Source organism: Panthera leo, chromosome B3, assembly GCF_018350215.1.
Source record: "Panthera leo isolate Ple1 chromosome B3, P.leo_Ple1_pat1.1, whole genome shotgun sequence".
Taxonomy (NCBI): domain Eukaryota; kingdom Metazoa; phylum Chordata; class Mammalia; order Carnivora; family Felidae; genus Panthera; species Panthera leo.
This window is the reverse complement of record NC_056684.1, coordinates 97768579-97790645: the sequence shown is the minus strand read 5'-3', so window position 1 is coordinate 97790645 and position 22067 is coordinate 97768579. Positions and strand designations below refer to the sequence as shown.

Sequence of the window (22067 nt, the reverse complement as noted above, 5' to 3'; positions counted from 1 at the left end):
ACATTTCTGGACTCCTTATTTTAGAAGGTAATTATGTTTTCTTTTGCTTGAAAATTCTTGTTTCTCTGCTGTAAAAGATTCTAATAAAAGTAACATGTTTCTCTTTTATAGGAAAAACCTTTCAACTCTACTCTCATAATCTTATAGCTTTGTTTGAACAAGCCAAAAAACCAGGATTAGCTGCCCATATTCAAACTCATAGGTTTCCAGACCGCATACTACCAAGGTACAAAATATTTTAATTCTGTTGGGAGTGAAGGGCCTTAGTGTCTATTTTTAAAACAGCCAGTATTCCTTGCCCACTAAAAAACTTCCTTTGTTTTAATTTTGAAAGGTAATTTACACCAAAGTGCATGTCATATAGAATGCAAACGATGAGTGTTTCCTTAACTTGACCGTGCAGGAGAATCACCTGTAGAAGCATTATAAATACAAATTTCCAGGCCCTGCCTCAGTCCTAGGAAATGAGATAGTTTGGGGTCAGAATCCAAGACTGTTTTTTTTAAAGCTGCTTGACTGATGCAGCTAATTCACAGATCATTGTTTGGGAACCACCACAGTAGAGTACATTTATATTGTCCTATGTTTTCAGAAAGTTTGCTTTAACAACAAAGATTCCTGATACAAAAGGCTGCCACAAATGTTGCATAGGTGAGTAAATGCTATTTTTCAAACTGGATAATTAGAACTTTGAACATTTTTTTAATTCTTTAAGGCTATGGAGAGTCTTATAGTATCAAATAGGAAGGAAAGGAGGCTTTATATTTCTTTTTAAAGAGTAGTTAAGGGGCCATTGGAGCACAAGACTCTATGGCAGGACATGGCATAAAAATGTTTAGAGGTAATAGTCCTAATGCTTTCACAGAACATAGTGTTCCTACAGTGTTCCTGGTTTTTAACCATAGTCCCTGAGGCTGTATCTCTGCTAATGTCCTAGTTTATCATTTATTACTTACCATTTATTTAACACTTTCGTTTTACATAACTGTTATTGCGTAGTGCTTTACGAACATTATTACAGGAGTTTAGCTAACTGAAGTTAGAGGGAACAGTCTACACAAGACCACCCTCACTTCTGATACCAGTTGCAAGTTTGGGGGGTTTCCAAAAACACCCTCGTGTTAAAAAAAATTCTCTAGAAAGACTCAGGACTCACTGAAAGTAGTTACATTCATAGTTATGGTAGGGATAGAGATTAAGATCAGCCAAGAGAAGACGTTCATAGGGCAGAGTCCAGGAATAGTGCCCAACATAGAGCTTCTGTTGTCCTCTCCCCATGGAGTAATGGGCAGTGTTACTTTTCTGGCAGTGATGTGGGATGGTGCACATGGAGTACTGCCACAGGGAGCATACATCAGCCTCAATACTCAACAGTTTTTATTAGGGCTCCATCACACAGGCATGATTGATTGTCTACATGGCTGATCTCAATATCCAGTACCTCTAGAGGTCAGTTCGTACTGCATGACCCAAAGCCCCTACTCTAAATCACATTGTCAGTCTTTTGGCATGACTGTCCTTCACCCTAAGAACGTCCAGCATTGCAAGCCCCCAATCTAAATCATATTGTTGAGGCAATTCATTGACACAAGGCCCCAGGCAAATGAAGACACTCTTATCAGACATGACATTCTCCTGAGGCCTAGAGATTACCTTCCAAAGTGGGGGCGGGGGGGGGGGGGGGTGCGGAGGTGGGCACAGGCTAGACCTCTTTTGGAGCAAGGTTAAATTCTTTACTGTTTAATTATCTTATCTCATTTAACCCTCAGATAACCCCATGATACCTGGGATCAGATACCCAGATACCTGGGATCAGACCCGGTCTAATGACTTCAGATCCTGGGCTCATAACTTCCTGTTTAATTCTGTTTGTTGAAGCAGTGAGTGTATTCATTGGTCTTCATGCTGCATAGTTGCATAGCATATGTTCCTAGTTATAAACAAATTTCATGAGCATTTTCTAGGAAGAATCAGGTTCATATCTATTATCAGATTCCCAAGATCTATGACTCAAGAAAGGTCTAGAAGCTTATATATAATCTAAGATATAAACTCATAAATACATTAAGGTAGAGCTTATTGCAAATAACTACTCTTGTAATTGGTACACATAATTGTTGATGAGAGTCAAATTGGGGAGAAGGACAGACCAATATGAGTTTTTGTAGATTTGAGTCAAGAAAGTTACATCTTTAGTAAAATGTAAAAGTTAGGAAACTAGTAAACTAGTAAGACAAGTTTAAGTTTCCATCTTGACTTAAGTAGACAACTGTAAACTACTATACCAAGAATGAAATCATAGATTTCAGTTGCTTCCTAGACCTTCTCTTTCACTCAATTTACTTAAAAAACAAACAAACAAAACAAAAAACAAAAAAACCCAGCTCTTTAGGTTGCAAGTAAGTTTAGGTGTTTTAGTGCTTAAAATATCATCCTCGTAGAAAGTTCCTATGTTTAACAACCTAGCTTACTGAAGATGTTTAGAAGTAAATGTGTATGATTTAAAATTGAGATAAAGTGAAAAGGAAGGAGTAACAAAGCCAGAAGAGAAGACATCATCTTTCTTTACTTACTCTTACCACCCTGGTGAATAGAAACAATGATTTTCCTTTACCAGCTAAATTATCACTTAAAATAGTTTCTTCTTCCATCCATATTTTGATATTGATGGCAGGCCACATTTCATTGTTTTTCTCATATATCATCCCTGCCTTTATAAAGAAAGTGAGTTAGCTCTTATATTAGCATAGCTCAGTTGTTACTTTTAATTAACTAAAATAATTATGTTTTCACATCAAGGTAGTCAGTGTTTTGGTTATGTCTGTTCTGCTTTGTTTCTTTCCAGTCAGAAACCCTTACACAGGACATAAATACCTCTGTGGAGCTTTACAGTCTGGAATTGTTTTACTCCAGTGGTATGAGCCTATGCAGAAGTTCATGTTGATAAAGGTATATATTACTCTGTAGTTTTCTTCTTTAGAAAATACTAGTGTGTAACTGAAGCTGAAAGTACAAGATCTCAGTACTACTATCTGGGGTCAGCACATTTATAGTTATTTATGGGTGTTTACTTGGTTTAGGGGTTCTTGCATTCTTGTTAAGATTTCCTCTTTAACTTATGTCAATAAACTTATAGAAGCATTGCAACCATAAAGATGAATATGGCCAATTCTCTAAAACTATTTTATAGAAAACTCATCAAGATGTTAGATGTAATCCTTTTTTGAAGTAGATCAATCAAGGAGAAAATGAAAGCCTTTTTTTGGCTTTATTCAATGGTATGAGTGGAGAGATTGTTTCTAAGTTATACTTCTGTTTGTTTTTTCTCAGCACTTTGATTTTCCTTTGCCAAGTCCTTTGAATGTTTTTGAAATGCTGGTAATACCAGAACAGGAATACCCTATGGTCTGTGTAGCTATTAGCAAGGGCACCGAGTCAAATCAGGTCGTTCAGTTTGAGACAATCAATTTGAACTCTGCATCTTCATGGTTTACAGAAATTGGCGCAGGTAAGTGTTTTTAACCTGATGTTAAAACATTGATGCTTTTTCATGTAAAAGAATCAGAATAAGCTCAGTTAGCATGGGCTGGTTCAGAGCGTCAACATAGTTTCCCAAGTAAGCCCAGAGGAACATGTATATATAGTTTATGATCTCTATTTGCCTGAGGCAATTGATACAAATTATTTTACCAAGGCAAAGTTTAATGATTCCTCACATATAAAGATCTTAAAATGTTACCACTTAATTTTTGAACTTAATAAATAAGTTTTCTACGGTATTTTTCAAATGTTATCAGCTTCTCAAGCAAAGAGATTTAGCTTGGTTCCTATCAGTTTCCCCCCACACACACTTCCTAGAATCATTATGTTCAAGTGCTTTTCAGATTTGACTAGAAGCTTCTCAGGTGTGACCTCCAAGCTTTACCATTTAAAGATACAGGGAAATAGCTCTTGGACTTTCTTAGAATGATGCGTTTGCCTAGGATTTTATCAAATATGTCTCAGTGAAAGCTCTAAAAAGGTTGGGAAGCTGATTCTTAAATTTTAAAGTTGGAACAAATCAACCAAGAATTTATTTTTTAAATCTGCATAGTAAGTGAAATGAAGGCAATCTTTTACCTTTTTTTTGTGCTAATCTGTTATTTGATCATCTGTAACCCTGTATTTATCATCTTTTTTTTATATGTGAAGTCAAGCAAGCTTCAGTCATAATTATTTTCATTACTTACCACATAATATCCTCAATTACCTTGTGAAGAAGTTTGTTACAAGTATCAAGTTTGATGATTCTTATTAAATATCTTTGGCTTTTGCTCATTTGTAAGGCTAAATTGCAAGAATTCTTTATACAACCCAGCTATTGAAGTTATTGCAGAACCACACTAATGTCACTTTGAGAATAAGAATCAACATGAACCAGTGGTGTCCTAATAAATGTTTAACAACAGGCACTTGGGGTGCAGAGAAGCCTGGCTTGTAATAGTTGCCAATTCTGTGGTATAAATACTCCCACCAAGGGAATATTTCAAACTACCAACCTTGTGTCATGTGGCTCACAAAATTCCTGCAAATTTAACAACCCAGTTCAAGCCAGTTCCAGCATGCACGTGACTATAATCACTTTCTTTATGGACCAAGTCATAATTTACAGTAAAATAAGATTGTATTCTGTGCCATCCCACCCCACCTACACTCCACCCCTTCTTTAACTTAATTGTTTAATGCTTTTGGTTGAGTTAGATGCATCCCTTCCTGTACAGCTGACAGATACAAATGACGTTGTTTTGTTATCCTGAAATATAAGCAGCCCAAATAGAAACATGTTTCTATTGTGTAGTTACTGTAAAAAGATGGGTTAAAGATCAGTTTATTTAAAAACCAAGATCATTTTTGGCAGATAGCCCTTTTTTTTTTTCCTACTGGTTAGTATATGATAATAGTATAGAGCAAGTCATTTCATACAATTATTTAATATGTGTTTGCATCCACTTGCTTCTATTTGATATATTAAGTTGCATTGCTCAGGGGTAGACATTTAGTTAGTCCTCTTGTGAATTTGTGGGTTGGGGGGTTGAGGGTTTTTGTTGTTGTTGCTGTTTGGTTTTTTAATGCTTGAGGGTACTATTCTACCCACTTTTAACATTGTCTACGCTAAAATTAAGGCATACCCAAAATTACTTTCTGAGAGAGAGCCTGGACTCTGCTTAAGGTTAATCATTCACATTATCCGCTAGCAATGGTTGTCCTTATATTACGTAGGCTTCTCCATTTTTGCAAATGATTGTTAATCTACCTCCTGTCTGTCTTCATTTTTGAGGTCAGGCCTTGAATTGGCAACAGTTGTAACTGTTAAAATGAACTCCTGTTCTAAGACTGTCTTCAGTTTTAGTCTGATTTATTATTGTAGTATCTTTATCTCCAAGGATGGTCTTTAGCCTGTTATCAGCACTAAGTAAATATTTGCTGAATAAAAGCATGTATATAGATTTGTTGAGAAAAACTATTTTTTGGAGTGTTGCCTGAGGAACCAACAGTTTATTTTTTAACTTCTTTTAATTTCAGTTTAAATTCTTTGAATGGGCTTTGGAAGGTCCAAAACACCCCAAAATAATATATAAAATTTTGTGTTTGTGTCAGATGTGCAGTTTTTAGGGAGAGGATCCATGGGCTTCCCAAAGAGATGTAATTAAAAATGACTGCCCTGAATTATCTAAAATCTTTTCTTCGATTTAGCTAGACCATTCAAGCAATCTGAGTGCCTAAAATGAATTATTTTACCACAATGTTTTACAAAAATGTCATCACATCTGTTAGCAGAGCGGCCCTGTGAATATCAGCAAAGTTCTGAAAGTTGCTTCCTTCAAAGATGTTGTTGACAGTATTGTTCATTATATTACTGTGTCCTCTTAATAAAGGAAGTCCTACTTATACATGCACACACCCCAACACCAGGAACGTTTCTCTTTGATCATAGTTTCATTAATCTTTTTTGCTTTTTCTGAATTACTGACTTATTTTTATCTCAGATGCTGTGATCACCTAACTGATGAGCTTGTTTCCATCCTCCCATTGGCTACTATAAAATACACAGCAAAATCTAGTCATTGTATAGCATGCATTTACTTTCTTCCCCATATTTACCGTTGGCTTCAATTTATGTTTGTAACATCTTTCTAGAACTAGCTGAGGTATTAATTAAATGTAAACTTGAGCTTTTCTCAGCTCATTTAGCCATGCTTAGCATTTTAAGTTCTTTTCTAAGTTGACCTACGTAAATTTTTCTTAGAGATAACATAATTACAAAATACAATTTCTGTCTTTAATTTCAAAGTCTAGTTTTAAATCACAGAAGAAAATAAGAATTTGTGTTGCTTTTCTAAGCTTTGGTTTTTAAAGCCTGTTGTGTAATGGTAACCCTGTTTTTTTTTTTTTTTTACCCCTTCTAAGGCAGCCAACAGCTGGATTCCATTCATGTAACACAGTTGGAGAGAGATACCGTTTTAGTGTGTTTAGATAGTAAGTACTATCTTAAAGTTTATTCTGAGTATACTGCTTGATAGAACAGGTCTTTTCATGGAATTGATTCTATTAAGCTGTAATTCAAGATTTTTACTTTTCCACCTTAAGTGGTTTTGTTTTATTGATGAAAATCCTAAATTGGCTACAGATATTGTAATTAATTGGTTTGTTAATACTACTCTCTGTGACTTTTTCTTTATTTTGTTTGGCTACTTGGAAACATACTAGATAGTTTGCCATTACCGCGGAGTAAAATTTTGTGTAAAACTATTATGTGTAAATTCTGTATAAAACTATTCTGAGGGTTTTTTCCTACCTCATTATAATTGGAAAAAATAGAAGGTTATACTAGTATGGTCACTTTGTCATATAGCATGAACTTTTAGAATCATGTAGAAGTGACAGTGTAATGTACAGACAGATTTGACATCCTCACCTGCTAGTTGTGATTCTTTTGATGCAGGGAGAGATGTTATTGATAGATGTGTGTTGTACTATAAGCAATAGAGAAGCAGAAAAAACTTCAACAACAGAAATTATTTCAGTTTTCAAATGAAGCAGTCTGGTTCTTAAAAACTCACCTTATTTTTATGCAGTACATTGTGCAAGGTGAAATTCACCAAGACTTAGAATTATACTTGAAACTTGGCAATCTTTGCTATGTTTTGTCCATCCCAATGTTTTTTCAATTACTGGACCTGCCCATAGGTGTTCAGGGTAATTTTAAAAATTGCTCTACTACTTAATTTGCCTGTATTTTTGTCCTAACTTCTGTTCTCTAAAGAGTTCCTTAGTGGATTTCCCTTAGGGCATCATAAAGACCATCTCATATTATAGACAAGTGAACAAACCCAAAGTGTTTCATTCACCCATCATCCTTTCTTTAAGTATTTTTGATTCTTTGAATACTGGTAAGATTGGAGTGTTCTTCTGTTACCTTAAAGTGTATTTAAGAAATTCTTTTTTATCTAACCAAGTGGGAAGTTCAGTACTGATTAAGCAAATAATCAGAATTTAATTTTAATAATACTGATCCTTTAATGTTGAAATCCCTAAAAACCTTCTGAGTCATCTAAGGAAAATAAATTGTGCTTAGTTTTCATTTTGCATTTTATATATTTTATCAAAATATATTTATATTTTATATATCTTATCAAAAAATGTTTTTAAAAGCTTTGATTAGCTAGGCCCTCCATATCCCAATTATTCAAGGTAAATGGAAAGTTGACTTTCTTGAGGTTTTTAAAAGGGAGTAGAGTAAGACGTTTAAAATGAGTTGCCAACTATAAGTATAAGTCAGTTTCAGTAAGCAACAGTAGAGACAGGCCTATAATCACAAATCATAGTAGACAGATAAGAAAGTAATACACAGAACAGGTGTCTTCCAAGTCAGAGCTAAAGATGGTTAAATTAAAAAACAAATAGATGAAAAATAGATTTGTGTATATTCACCATCCCAGAGTTTACTTAAAAGAAATTATGACCCTTGAAAAGTACTATTTTTTGCCCCTGTATGCCTCTGTAGAATACTATTCACATACTAAAGTTATGAATTACTGCAAATATTACATATCATATGTTATATAATGTGTAAGGGAAAAATTCTACTGATTGCTGAGTACTTGGACACCAAGTAGACACTTTGAAACATCATGCTTTTTAAAAATTGAGGGTGTAAGTGTTCCATATATCCTAAATGAAGAAAAAATAGCAGTGAAATTGCCATTTACTAAATGGTACTTTTATATCTTATAAAACATAGTGACAGTTTTCACCAGTCATGCTTGAATCATGATAAATAGCTGAACTTAATTAAGACTGTTTGTTCTATATCCATGTAGAATCCACATATCAAGTTACATTTATTTTAGCAGATTTTCATTTCCAGTTTTGACTTGCTTTTTCTTTTTTTTAAGAATTTGTAAAAATAGTAAATCTACAAGGAAAACTAAAATCAAGTAAGAAACTGGCCTCTGAGCTAAGTTTTGATTTTCGCATTGAATCTGTAGGTAAGTCTCCCTTATTATTTTTTTAACTTAAATATAATTGACATACAATATCCTGTTTGAGGTATACATCATAGTCATCTGATATTTTTATATATTATGAAATGATCCCCACAATAAATCTGGTTGCCATCTGTCACCATACAAAGTTATTACAGCATTGTTGACTCTATTCCTTATACTGTACATTACATCCCTGTGACTTCTTTGTTTTATAACTGGAAGTTTATTCCCCTACAACTATTTTGCCCAAGCCTCCTTTTTTAATAACGTGTTCAGAATACTTGACTTTTTGTTCATTCCCTACTTAGGATTGTCTAGACCAGCACTGTCTCATAGAAGTTTCAGTGATAGAGAAATGTTCTGTGTGCTCTTAAATATAGTAGTCATTAACCATACCTGTTGAGTACTTGAAACGTGGCTAGTGCTACATTTTAATTTTGTAAATTTTAATGCGTTTTTAATGTTAATAGCCACATGTAGCTAGTCGCTATGTTGTATTGGACAGTGCAGGTCTAGATCATAATCTTTTATTGTTATTTCCTGGGTATTTAAAACTTGAAATCATTTTTTTAAATTTCTGTTCATTGTTCCCTTTGCTGCATGAAGTGAATTAAGTACTTCTCCCAGTTTTTTCCAAATCATAAAGGTATTTGTGTGATGTGATTAATGGTGTTAGATATGCTGTAATTCTTTGCCATGTAAGATGGGGTGTGCTGATGGTTATTGCTTTTAGGTCTAGTTATATATAAGTAACTAGTTTCCCACGGGACTCGGAAACTAATATGCCATTTTAATTTGCTTCCTTTTCAATGAGTGTTTCACTCTGTGTAATTACTCATTGGTTTTATGATAAAAATTACTGTATTTTATTATTGTTTGCATCCTCATTGGTTATTTGTCAGTAAATATTTTCCCCAGGGATGATAGAACTTAGGGGAAAAAAATGCCATGGCTGGGAATATTTTGAACAATTTATGATATGACTCTACTGTAGGTCAAAAATAGTTAAAACAAAGTTGGCAATTTGGACCATAAAAAATGCATGTTTCTCATTAAATGTTAAATGTTTCTCATTATTTAGAAAGTTTTTATCCTAAGTATTTTAATGGTTTCTTAACTGGAATTTTGCCCTGTCGCAGAGTACGTTCATCCCACTATGTAAATATCTTACATAAAAGTGATTTGCTTGCAGTTGGAAATTTTAATTTATTGAAGCAGGAAACCTGAACTTTCTGTAGATGGTAGGACAAAAGGGATGTTGGAACTAGTTTCTTCTTTTACTCCTTTATGTGCTGGATACTGCATACCAATTTCTAAGATTTAATATTTTCAGTAGGGATTCTGACATACAGATCTTTAGTTCCTTTTCATTTTAACTGAAACATACTGCTACCTAAACTTTTTTATACATGCCACATTTTTTTAGGGAAGTTTAATTGTTACACAAAAGTTTGGTCCTCTTAAGCTATCATCCCTCCTTGCTAGTGAACTTTGAAATAATTACAAGGATCCTGCTGGGTAAAGAAAAAGAGTCCCTTTAAATCACTTTTTAAAAATAAAACCAGTAACTGGGTTTTTTATTTGTCACAGTTAGTGAAACTTGTGTGATTTGTTATGTAAGATACTTTTATTTTCAGTGAGCTAACTTAACCCAGAACATTTTTACATTAACTTTTTACAGACTCCATGTTCTAGTAAGAAATAAAATGCTTCAATCACATTCTCCCATTACCTTTACTGGTGTAGGGCATATGGCTAACTCTCCAACAATCAAATGGGTTCTCTCCCTCATTCTTCCTTCCTTCCTCCCTCCCTCACTGACTGTAGTTTCATGACTGCAGCCTCCTCCAGGAAGGGCCCAGAGGCCCTGCTCCCCTTCCCCACAATTGTGGAGCCTGCCTCCTCTGTTTCTGAACCTCTAAGTTACCCCATAAGGGTGCCTCAGTGGGCCCAGGCCTGTGCTTGAAACCAGGCAGAACATAGAGATGGATAAGGCACAGCAGGAACAGGTCTCCCCCCCCAGAGACCTTCAGGCCACACCAGGGGAACATGGGAGATGGGTGAGGAGCAGGAGGGGCTGAAGCATGCCATGTGGCCATACTTTGGGGTCATGGTCACTCCTGAATCCAAAGCCACTGGGAAGGTGGGCATGCTTGGCTGTGAAGTGTCATAAGGACAGTGGGGCCTACAAATCCAGGGCAGAGGCACAGGGGCTCCGTGTGACAGCAGTGACTACTCTAACTGGTAGACCCTCCCAGTAAGAATTGGCTCACAGATCGTAAATATTCAGTGTGTGGTTACATTTTGGATTGTAAGGTTTATTTTTTCAAATAAATGTTGTAATAGGGAGAATGTGAGTATAAATAAAAAGATGCTTCCTTTTAGCTATTCTAAATATATAACAGTATTTAAATAACCATGTTTTTGATCCAAAAAAACAATTATGTGTGTTTTATTATTTTATTCACCTAAGACAAAAGATAGTATATGAAAGAGAAATTAATATGTTGATATCCAGCTCATCAGAAGTTAGCCTGTGTCTAAACGAATGCCTGTTACATATGTCTTTGGAAGCTTTCATGACCCTGCCTCAATAAATTATTTGAGCTTAGGCATGGCTTGGCCACAAACATGTTGGGAACAGATGGTCTAGACAGTGGGATCTTGCACCAAGCACTTGGGGAGAGCTTTACATTAGTATTTATTAAAAACAGTCAAAGAAAATGTGTAATGAATTACTCTCTGCTTTATTTTAGTTTCAGTTCTCTCTAATCTTTTTTAGTGTGCCTTCAAGATAGTGTGTTGGCTTTCTGGAAACATGGAATGCAGGGTAAAAGCTTCAAGTCAGATGAGGTAAGATTTCTTACATTCATTTGATGAATTTTCTTTCTGAACCCACATTACCATGTTTAGTGCCTTTAATGCTATGAACTGATAGAGCAAAATTGCCAGTATTTTCCTTTCAGATAATGTTCAGTTTCTTACTCATTGTATGATTCTTCTGTGGCCACAAGGAATTGTCAAACATGAGTTTGCACACTTCAGTCCTCTCATCTGTCATTTGTAAATGTGGTTGCCAAGATTGCTTATACTTCTCTAAATTTAATAAGCCTTTTCCATACTCTATAAATGTGTAGCTTATTTTTAATATTACACTTAAAATTCTAAATTAATATGTATTAGATCACAGGACTAAGGAAAAAAATCTAAGAAAATTCACTCATTTAGTAGATACTTACTGAGTACCAACTACGTACAAGACACTATTATTATAGCACTGTAAGGTATAATGAAGTGTTATAAATAATATCAAACCTTTATAACATCTGTGTTTCAGGCTCTTTACAAATATTAGCTTATATTTAAGGCTAATAATTAAATGGGGTTAGGTCCTATTCATATTCCCATTTTTTTTCTTTTTTATAGGCACAGACTGGTTAAGTAACTTGCCCAGAGTTAAGTGGCTAGTTAAATGGTAGAGTCTGGATTTTAAGGGTCTCCAAAAATCACTTCTAGCTAAGATAATCAGGCTACATTTCATGCAGGAGATGGGACTTGGAATTCACCTTGAGAGATGAATCCTAATAGTTAGCTAACATGTACCATTTCCCACTCGTGTCTTTTACACTATAGTCTCACACATGTGTGGACTTATTTTAAAGCTAAGTCTTCTACTTGAATTATCTCTAGTTTTATCCATGCTCTTATATATATGTAACTGATTATTTGTACCTTTTCCATGAACATGGGATTAGAATGCTTCCAAGAGAAAATGACATAAATCAGCTGTCTTTGAATATGTCAGTTTACTTACGTCACTAAATGTCACCAGACCCCTGCACTTAATGAAACCTGTAGCCCTACTTACTGCCATAAAATTAATTGTCCCTAGATCCTTTTTTCAGTGTGCCACTCCTATGGTTGGAAATCTGCAGAAAATACTTGATGTTCACTATATTAAGTACAAATTGTATTTCCTTTTTTTTAAACTCATTTTGCTTACCTCTTTATGTTCTCATCCTTCAATTTGGGCCTAGCTATTATATTTATAAAGTAATATTCAACCATTCCAGTCCACAGTGATTGGCACATTTCTGGACTTACTCTCTGAAAATCAGCTCCATGTGGTATAGCACCTCATTAGTTTCCCACTTCAAGTTTACTAATTCTGTCTTCCCAGCTAGACTACAAGTTCATTGATAACAGACTATTTTTATACTTATTTTATATCCACACTTTTATAGTTTGGATTCCTCCAAAAGCTTGACCCTAAGACAAGGAATCAAGTGCAGGTAGTTTATTGGTAGTAGATCCCAGAAAACAAGTGATGGAGTGCAGAGTATAAGATGGAGAGGGGAAAAAGCCATTAAAGAGCACATTAATAAACTGGTTCCCACTATGGGCAACCAGGGCTTAATCCCAAAGGGACCACTGAGGAAGGGTATAGAGCACACCTCAAAATAGACTCATTGAAGGGGGTGCGTTTATACACCAACTGCTGTCCCTCTTGAGTAAGGGTTACTCCCAAGGGTATAAGCTCCCCACATTTGGGAATCGTACCTGTGCATATGTGAGTGTACCTTCTACAGCTTTGGAGAAAACAGAGCAAAGGAATACCATAGATAATACTGATGTAAGATACTAGCACATGGAAGTGCCCACCACAACTCTGTAGAACTCAGGGGCCTGTGGGGTGCCACCGTGAGCATCTGCACTGACACAAAGGGAAGAGTAGGGGCTCTGCAGTCCAGCAAACCTGTATTCAAATCCTGGGTCTGCCAGTTAGATGGTCTTAAGCAACTTATTCAACTTCTCTGAGCCGTAGTGGTTTTTTCCCCAATAATATGGGGATTATAATATATATCACAAAGAGTTATTCTAAGGAAAGTACCTGACCCATACCAGATGTTCCATAAATACTGGTCTATTTCTACCATTAAGGCAGTCAAAAAAACTTATGAAAATTTATTTCACTTGAGGAATTGAGCCTATCAAAAATTATCCGTCTCTTTAATAATGGTTCTAAGTGGTTTTTAAATTATGATTTAAATAATATGGGGATAAAGGTATTACTGATACTTTCTTTCATAGGTTACCCAGGAAATTTCAGACGAAACAAGAGTTTTCCGCTTATTGGGATCAGACAGGTAATAGTTTGGTTGTTTTAATTTCATTACCAAATGAATTTAGTGGTTGTGTTCTTAATTCTAATATCAGCCTATAACTGTGTTTCAAACAAAATTCTTAGAAGGCTCAGCAACTCTGAGAAATAACCCTGTATCGGGGCGCCTGGGTGGCTCAGTCGGTTAAGCATCCGACTTCAGCTCAGGTCATGATCTCACGGCTTGTGAGTTCGAGCCCCGTGTCGGACTCTGTGCTGCCAGCTCAGAGCCTGGAGCCTCTTCAGATTCTGTGTCTTTCTCTCTCTCTTTGCCCCTCCCCTGCTCATTCTCTGTCTCTCTCTGTCTCTCAAAAATAAATAAACATTAAAAAAAATTTTTTTTTAAATATCCCTGTACATTTATTGAGAGAGAGAAGAATTAGTCGATTAAGCAATCTTTTTGTCAATGTGAAGATCGTGTTTCTAGAGATAGTTACATTCAGCCAAGACAGTGTGTTTATGTCCCTAGTACCATGACATATTTCAGACCCCTTTTGTTTTCATCATTTGTTCCTGGTTTGTTACCTTCCATTAACTATTACTGCATAAACCCAGCAGGATATGCACCTCCTGACATTTGCTTTTATATCAGAAAACATTCGGCTCCATTTCTGGTCAGTCTAAATTAGAAGGAATTATGTGGTCTCTGCGATCAGAATGAAAGATAAGTTCCAAAACTGCCGTCTTAGGAAAAAATTAGTAGTTTTTGTTCTCCAAAGTCCATATTGTCTACCTGTGCAACTAATAAAGTCCCCTTCCCTTCCTGTCTTCCCACCAAAAGTTGTTAGTGCAGCAAAATTGGCCGTTGTAATATGCATCAGTCCTGAGGCAAGGATTAAGAACCTCTGCTCTTCAAATTCAGGCTAGTCACAGAATCACTATTTGGATGAGCGTCTCGTAGAATCCTGTTTTATTCTCATTCATTCCCTTCTCGTTGTGTATATCATTGACCCTCGAACAACACAGGTTGGAACTGCATGGGTCCACTTGTATGCAGACTTTTTTCAATAGAGTTCAGTACTGTAAATGTATTTTCTCTTATGATTTTCTTAATAACTTTTTTCTCCAGCTTACATTATTGTAAGAATATAGTATATAATGCATATAACATACAAAATATGTGTCAGTCAACTGTTTATGTTATCAGTAAGGTTTCCAGTCGCCAGTAGGTTATTAATAGTTAAGTTTGGGGGGAGTTAAAAGTTACGCATGGATTTTCAACTGTGCAGGGCGTCAGTGCCCCGAACCCTCATGTTGTTCTAGAATCAGCTGTATTCTAAAAGCTTTATTTTACCTTCTATTGGCATATATAAATAAGCAAATTTGATTTTAGTTGGAATAAGATGAGACTATCCTGAAATGTTTTCAATATCTCATATTCATAAATTCATCAATCCTTAGTTTTGTTTTTAAGCTATAAAGTGTAGAGCAGAATTTGACAGTGCACCTGTGATCTTTTTGAACAGTGATATTCTTTCACGGTTTGATATCAGTATTTGAATGAAGCATGCAATCTCTGTCTTCACTCTTAAGTCTTTTGTTTTGGTTTAATTGCAGGGTTGTCGTTTTGGAAAGTAGGCCAACAGAAAATCCTACTGCACACAGCAATCTGTACATCTTGGCTGGACATGAGAATAGTTACTAAACACCAAAACTATCTCCAGTGACAGGAAAATGAGTATACTCCATTGAAAGCAAAACTCTCTTAAGTTCAGTACAAACTACACTAGGATTTACTTTAGCTCTTAATGGGTTCTATCTCAAGTGATCTGTACTTTAAGGTGGAATTCAATATTTCTGTAGCTGGAAACAGCGATTCTATCTTGCCACTGTGTGGTGGTTATATCAAGTTTGCTTAATAAAAGCTATGAGACAAATAGTCCTCTAGTTCCAGGAAACACAGTCTTTTTAAAAAAAAAATAATGTTTGTAACAAGGGTGCCATGATATTTTTAGATAACAGCTCACGTGATTATCTTCAGAAAGATAAATTTAGTGACAGTTTTCTTGTTTTATACCATGTTTGATTCCTTCTTAATGAACATAATTTGATAAAGAAATTATCAAAGAAGCCTTTCACTTTTACATTGGCCATTCTGTATGTTTTTGTAAAATAGAATATTTAATCCTTATTTATTAATCTCTTGCTGGAGTGGTGTAATGTATGTAACTTTTAGCAGAGGAGGGTTTCAGAGCAGCTTAATTTTTTTTATAATGTATAAAAATTTTGTTTACCTTCCAAGAGTAGTACTTTGAGGGGTTAAAGGCAGAGTGTTTGGGTTCAGTGCATACATGCAGTTTTACTTAATACAAGTATTTTATAATACAGTATCATCCAGAATCGCCTTAAAAGGGAGTTTTGTGTTTTCAATTATAGATAGTTGCAGGGGGTCATACAGAAGATACTGATAATGGCTGAAGTATTGTTAAAGGGGTATGTATGTCTAGATGTGACTACCATGTGTATGTATTCTCGACAAGCAGTATAATATACCTGTGATTTTTTTTTTACATTAGGGATAATGCATAATAAATTAATATTCATATATATTATCATCCCGAATGTAAGGGGGGATGTATTTAACTGCCCATGATATGTATTTTACTTATACTGTACCACAGGGGAGACTGTAAAGCAGCTACATGTGTAATCTTGGGTTTTTTCACATATGTAGGTATTCATTTTGAGTAGGTTTAAGAAAAAAAATATTTAAATGAAATTGAATTCCTGATGGGATAGTATAAATAAGTATTATAAAAACCAGTATTCTGAAAATAAGAAAGGATAGGGCCATTTTTGAGTTTGCTTCTCTTTTGCTATTGTTAGTACTCAGAGTTGAAGTGTCACGTTGGTACCTGTTGTCCTAACACATTTACTGAGAACAGCTAGCATTGAGATCATGAACAAGAGGCTAGCAATAGCAAACTATAGATTACTTCAGCAGTTACTTGAGAAGAAAACAGTAGAACGATCTCATTCAGTCTTTACCAGCTCTGTAAAATAGGGAGTGTTATCATCTCCATTTTCCAGATGAGGAAATAAGCGTTTAGCAAAGTTAAGAGACTTACCCAGTTCACACAGCAAGTTGGTGGTTGAGCCAGACCGTGAGTCTTGTGACTCTGTTCTTTTCACTATGCAATACGCAAACAATAAAATGTTATGCAAATAAAATATAAAGTAAATTTTCTTTTAAAATGCACATCGATATGATTTCAGCAAGTGTGTGCCTGTTTATTTTGGGTATGTTAAATGGGGCCCCTGGACTGAAGGACACTGGATACAATAGATGGCAGGGGACCCCACTCAAAACGAAATATTTACATACACACTGGATACAAAGACCAATGCCCTCCTCTCACTGAATCCTGGCAGCCAGACCTTCCCACGCCAACAGTATTGGAAGTCTTCTCTGTGCAGTCTGGCCAGTTCAAGTGGAAAGACCTAAATAGATCCTGACTTGAAAATCATAGTGAACATGCCCTCCACTCCATGCATCCAGACCTATGATATTAATAATTTTTAAACAACCAAGACATATGAAATACCTGAGGAAAACCTGTAACATAAAAGGGAGAAAACAGTTATGGGAAAGAAGCACTTAGAGGCAACAGACTATGCAGGATAATGTCAAAAGAAAAAATACATATTCTGAAAGATGTTGCAAGTATGAGTCAAGAGTAGAGTACTAAAAAAGGAGCTTTCAGAAAATAAAAAGCTCTTAGAAAATATGATAGCATAGCTGAATAATTCAGTAGAAGCTTTAGAATATAAAGTTGAAGAAATTTCTCAGAAAATAAAAAGAAATGGAAACATTGGGGGAAGCGGGGGGGGGGGGGGGAGTTAAGACTAATAGCCGGGGAGGCCCGTTATCCAAAAGAAACAACAAAGAAGAAATCAGTAGAGTATTTCAAGAAGTTTTTCCAGTACTGAAGAACTTCAGATCCCAGATTGAAAAGACACAATAGATTTTAAAAATCTGTACCAAAGCACATCATTGTGAAATTTCAGAGACATGGGAGCCAAAGAGAAGATCTGTGTTTCCAAAGGAAAGGGGAAAGTCATACATCAAGGAATAAGAATCAGGATAGCTTCAAATTTCACCAGAAGCAGTGCCTTCAAAACTCAGAAAGAAATTTCCAACCCAAACTTCTGGATCCAAATAAATTATTAATCAAACCTAAGGGTAAAAATTAAGATATTTTTGGTGGTACAAGCTCTCAAAAACTGTACCTCCCATATAGCCTTTCTCAGGAAGCTACTAGAAGATGTGCTTCATAAAAATAAGGGCATAAATTAAGCAAAATGAAGACGTTAGACGCAGAAAATGGGTTTCCACACAGGAGGGAGATGGAAATCCCTGGTAGATGGTGATGGGGTATCCAAGGATGACACTACACCAGGCGTGGAGAGCATACCAGCATACTAGAAACTCCTGGAGAGACTGAGAAAGATTAAACTGATAAAATACTTGATGCATCTCAGTATCTTAAGAGTTAGACACCTAGCAAAGAGTAAGAGATTCCTCCTAAAACAGACTGAGAAAAGAACTGAGAGTAAGATCATTTTCTTTGGAGACCCCAGAAAATGGGAGTGAGGGACTTAGAATATTGAGATGGAGAGGTGGGAAATGTTGACATAAGGGTGCATTATTGAAGTCCTTGCTGTGTGGACAGTGGCAGCTTGATTCTACCAGGTCTTTTGAGAAGCTTTGTGATAGCTCCCATGATGGTCTCCTGAAAGACAAGTGCCTGGGGCATTTATCTACAGACTCCCACTCATGGTTGAGTTGTTGCTGGGGCATTACGGGCATGCTCCCCTGAAGTGTACTGTGTGCATCTGGCCAGGGAGGCTCCTTAAGTGTCAGAGAAGGCCCTGAAGCAGACAGCTGAAAGAGCAGGCAATAAATCTGAGCCTATTTAGAACTATCCACCACCTCTAAAATCAGAGGTGGGTGGAGGGGATGTTTCTCAAGGTCCTCAAGGTCTTTCAATCAGTGATGGTATCGTTTCTAAGCAAAAACTTATGAAAGACTGGAGTGCCTGGGTGGCTCAGTTAAGTGTTCAACTTTGGCTCAGGTCATGATCTCCCAGCTTGTGGGTTCAAGTCCCGCACCGAGCTCTGTGTTGACAGTTTGCAGCTTGGAGCCTGCTTTGGATTCTGTGTCTCCCTCCCCTACTCGTTCTCTCTCTCTTTGTCTCTCAAAAATAAAAGCATTAAAAAAAATTTTTTTTAATCTAAAACTGAAATCTGACCCCCCCCCACAAAAAACAAAAAAAACCTGGCAGTTAATTAACTCCAGAAAAGGAAAATGGTGTATAGAAAAGAAATGATGTCCAGTGTTTGAATGACATAGCATTGTTAACAGCAAATATGAATCTAATCAAAATTACAGCATACTTGTAGTGGGAGAGGACATGGTGTTATGGATATAAGGTAGAAAAATATCTAGATCCTCATCTTCCATAGTAGGAAATCAATGGATAATACCTAAAAATTAAATATCAAGAAATAGATGGGTCACCTGGGTGGCTCAGTCAGTAAAGCGTCTGACTCTTGGTTTGCAGCTCAGGTCATGATCTCACAGTTCAATTTGAGTTCAAGCCCTGCATCAGGCTCTGTGCTGACAGCATAGAGCCTGCTTGGGATTCTTTCTCTCCCTGCCCCTCCCCTGCTTGAAGTCTCTCTCTTCTCAAAATAAATAAACACTTAAAAAAAAAAAAATCAAGAAATAGCTTATGTGGGGCACCTGGGTGGCTCAGTCGGTTAAGCATCCAACTCTTGGTTTTGTCTCAGGTCATGGTCTCAGAGCCATGAGATCAAGGCCCACACCCACCCGGAGTCAGGCTCTGCACTGGGCATGGAGCCTGCTTAAGATTCTCCCTCCCTCTCTGTCTACTTCTCCCTCCTCCCTCTCCCTCTCTCTCCCCCCCCCCCCACCTCTCTCTCAAAAAAAAAAAATATATATATCTACCTTGACAAAGGAGCAAGTCAAGTGTTTTCATTCTCACAACTTGTTATTTATAGAGATCCTAGTCACTTTCCTAAACCTAGAAAACAAAGAAATTTTTAAAAAAACATGGAAAGATTTGGAAAGGAATAAATATACCATTTGCAAAAAAACTGTTAGAAATCATGAATTTGGAAAAGCAGCTGGATGCACTGCCAGCATTATACATCTGTATACCTGTAATAAAGAGAAGATGAAATTTTAGGATTCCATTTACAATACAGGAAACTATCAAATATGTAAGAAAAATGAGATGCAAGCTCTGTATACTTGAAACTAACAAAACCTCAATGAAATTAAAGAAGACCTAAGTAAATGGCAGATGATGCCACGTTGATGAATTAGGTTTGATATTGTAAAGCTGCCAGTTGATTTAAAGATTCTGTGTGATTCCAGCAGATACTTTTATGGAGATTGACAAATTGACTCTAAAATTACATAAAATGCAAAGGGTCAGGAATACTCATGACAAGCTTTTTGGGGTTTTTTTGTTTTGTTTTGTTTTTTTAGAGAGAAAGAGCAGGAGCTGGGGAGACAGGCAGAGGGAGAATCTTAAGCAGACTCCATGCTCAGCGCCAGCCTGACAAGGAGCTCAATCCCACAACCCTGGGATCATGACTTGAGCCAAAATCAAAGAGTCAGACTCAACTGATTGAGCCACCCAGGTACCCCAGCTTAAGACAACCTTGAAGAAAAAAAACAAACCTGGGAGTCTTAGGCTACCGGATTTCAAGAGATGATAAAGCTACTATAGCAGTTAAGATAGGGTGACATTGGCATGAAGACAGACAATGAAATACAATCGTGAGTCCAGAAACACACCCACACTTACCTTATTTTTTGACAGATACTGCCCTGGAATGAAGGATAGCCTTTTCAATAAATTATGTTGAAACAATAACAGAATATCAAGGGAATCTTGACTGCTACCTCACACAACAAAAAGAAATACCAGATAGACTGTAAATAATCTAAAATATATACAACTATAATTCTTTTAAAATAAAACATCTTCACAAACTTGGGATAAGCAAAGATTTCCCAAACAGAACAGTAAGACTTTGACCATAAAAGGAAAAGTTGGTAAAATAGACTTAATTAAAATACTCTGTTCATCTAAGGACACCTTTACAAGAAGGAAAAGACAAGGCACAAAATGGAAAAGAGACTTGCATTACACAAGACCTACCCAGAAGACCCAAAGAACTTCCACAAATCATTAAGAAAAAGGCAGATAGGGGCACCTGTCTGGCTGAGTCCATAGAGCACATGACTCTTGATCTCAGGGTTGGGAGTTCAAGCCCCACACTGGGTGTAGAGATTACTTAAAAAATCTTTAAAAACAAAAAAGGCAGACAACACAACAGAAGAATGGACAAAAGATTTTGAACAAGCACTCTACCAAAGGTAACATCCAAGTAGTCAATAAATACACGGAAATGTATCCAACTTCCTTGGTGGTCAGATGAATACAAATTAAAACAACAACGCAGTACTTTTACACAACCACCAAAATGGCTAAAATGAAAAGGACAGACAAAAACAAATATTGGTGAGATTGTGGACAAGCCAAGGCGTTTATACTGCTAGTGGCAATGTAAAATGGTGCAGCACTTTGGAAAACAGTTTGGCAATTCCCTAAAAATGTTAAGCATGGATTTGCCATGTGACCCAGCAATTCCACTCTGAGGTATCTTCCCAAGAGAAAACATGTGCACATAAAAACTTGTATGCAAATGCCCAAAACTGAATTCATACCAGCCAAAAAGTGGAAGCAACCCAAATATTCACCAACTGGGAAAAGGGTAAACAAAGTATGTTCTATCCATGCAATGAAATACTATTCAGCAATGAAAAGGAACAACATGCTGATACATGCTACAATGCAGATGAACCTCAAGAACATGTTAAGTAAAAGAAACTAGTCACAGGGGGGTGCCTGGGCAGCTCAGTTGGTTGAGTGTCTGACTTTGGCTCAGGTCATCATCTCACAGTCCATGAGTTCAAGCCCCGCATCGAGCTCTGTGCTAACAGCTCAGAGCCTGGAGCCTGCTTCAGATTCTGTGTCTCCCTCTCTGTATGCCCTTCCCCCACTCATGCTCTCTCTCCTCTCAAAAAATAAACATTAAAAAAAAGAAAAGAAAAAGAAACGAGTCACAAAAGATCACATATTGTAATGATTCCATTTCTATGAAATGCCCAGGAAAGATAAATCTATGGAGACAGAAGGTAGATTAGGGGCAGGTGCACAGGGCAGGGGTTCAGAATACAGAGTGATTGTGAGTGAGCATGAGGTTTCTTTCTGAGATGATGGGAATGTTCTAAAATTAGACCCTGATGATAGCTGCACAACTGTAAACTTATTAAAATC

At 36.4% G+C, this 22067-nt stretch overlaps 1 protein-coding gene across 3 annotated transcripts in view; it reads left to right on the top strand.

Moving 5' to 3' along the window:
* MAP4K5 (mitogen-activated protein kinase kinase kinase kinase 5) overlaps positions 1–16884 on the top strand; it is a 110487-nt gene extending 93603 nt beyond the window's left edge. For 2 of the 3 annotated variants that reach the window (XM_042943183.1, XM_042943181.1), the window contains exons 24-33: positions 25–27; positions 112–226; positions 593–651; positions 2846–2949; positions 3331–3508; positions 6448–6516; positions 8436–8528; positions 11311–11381; positions 13620–13675; positions 15247–16884. In XM_042943183.1, the coding sequence (XP_042799117.1) occupies positions 25–27; positions 112–226; positions 593–651; positions 2846–2949; positions 3331–3508; positions 6448–6516; positions 8436–8528; positions 11311–11381; positions 13620–13675; positions 15247–15334 (836 nt within the window). In that variant the 3' untranslated portion in view covers positions 15335–16884. The remainder of the gene's footprint in view (positions 1–24; positions 28–111; positions 227–592; positions 652–2845; positions 2950–3330; positions 3509–6447; positions 6517–8435; positions 8529–11310; positions 11382–13619; positions 13676–15246) is intronic. The other variant, XM_042943182.1, reaches the window with a different exon arrangement.
* Positions 16885–22067: the final 5183 nt, after the last annotated feature.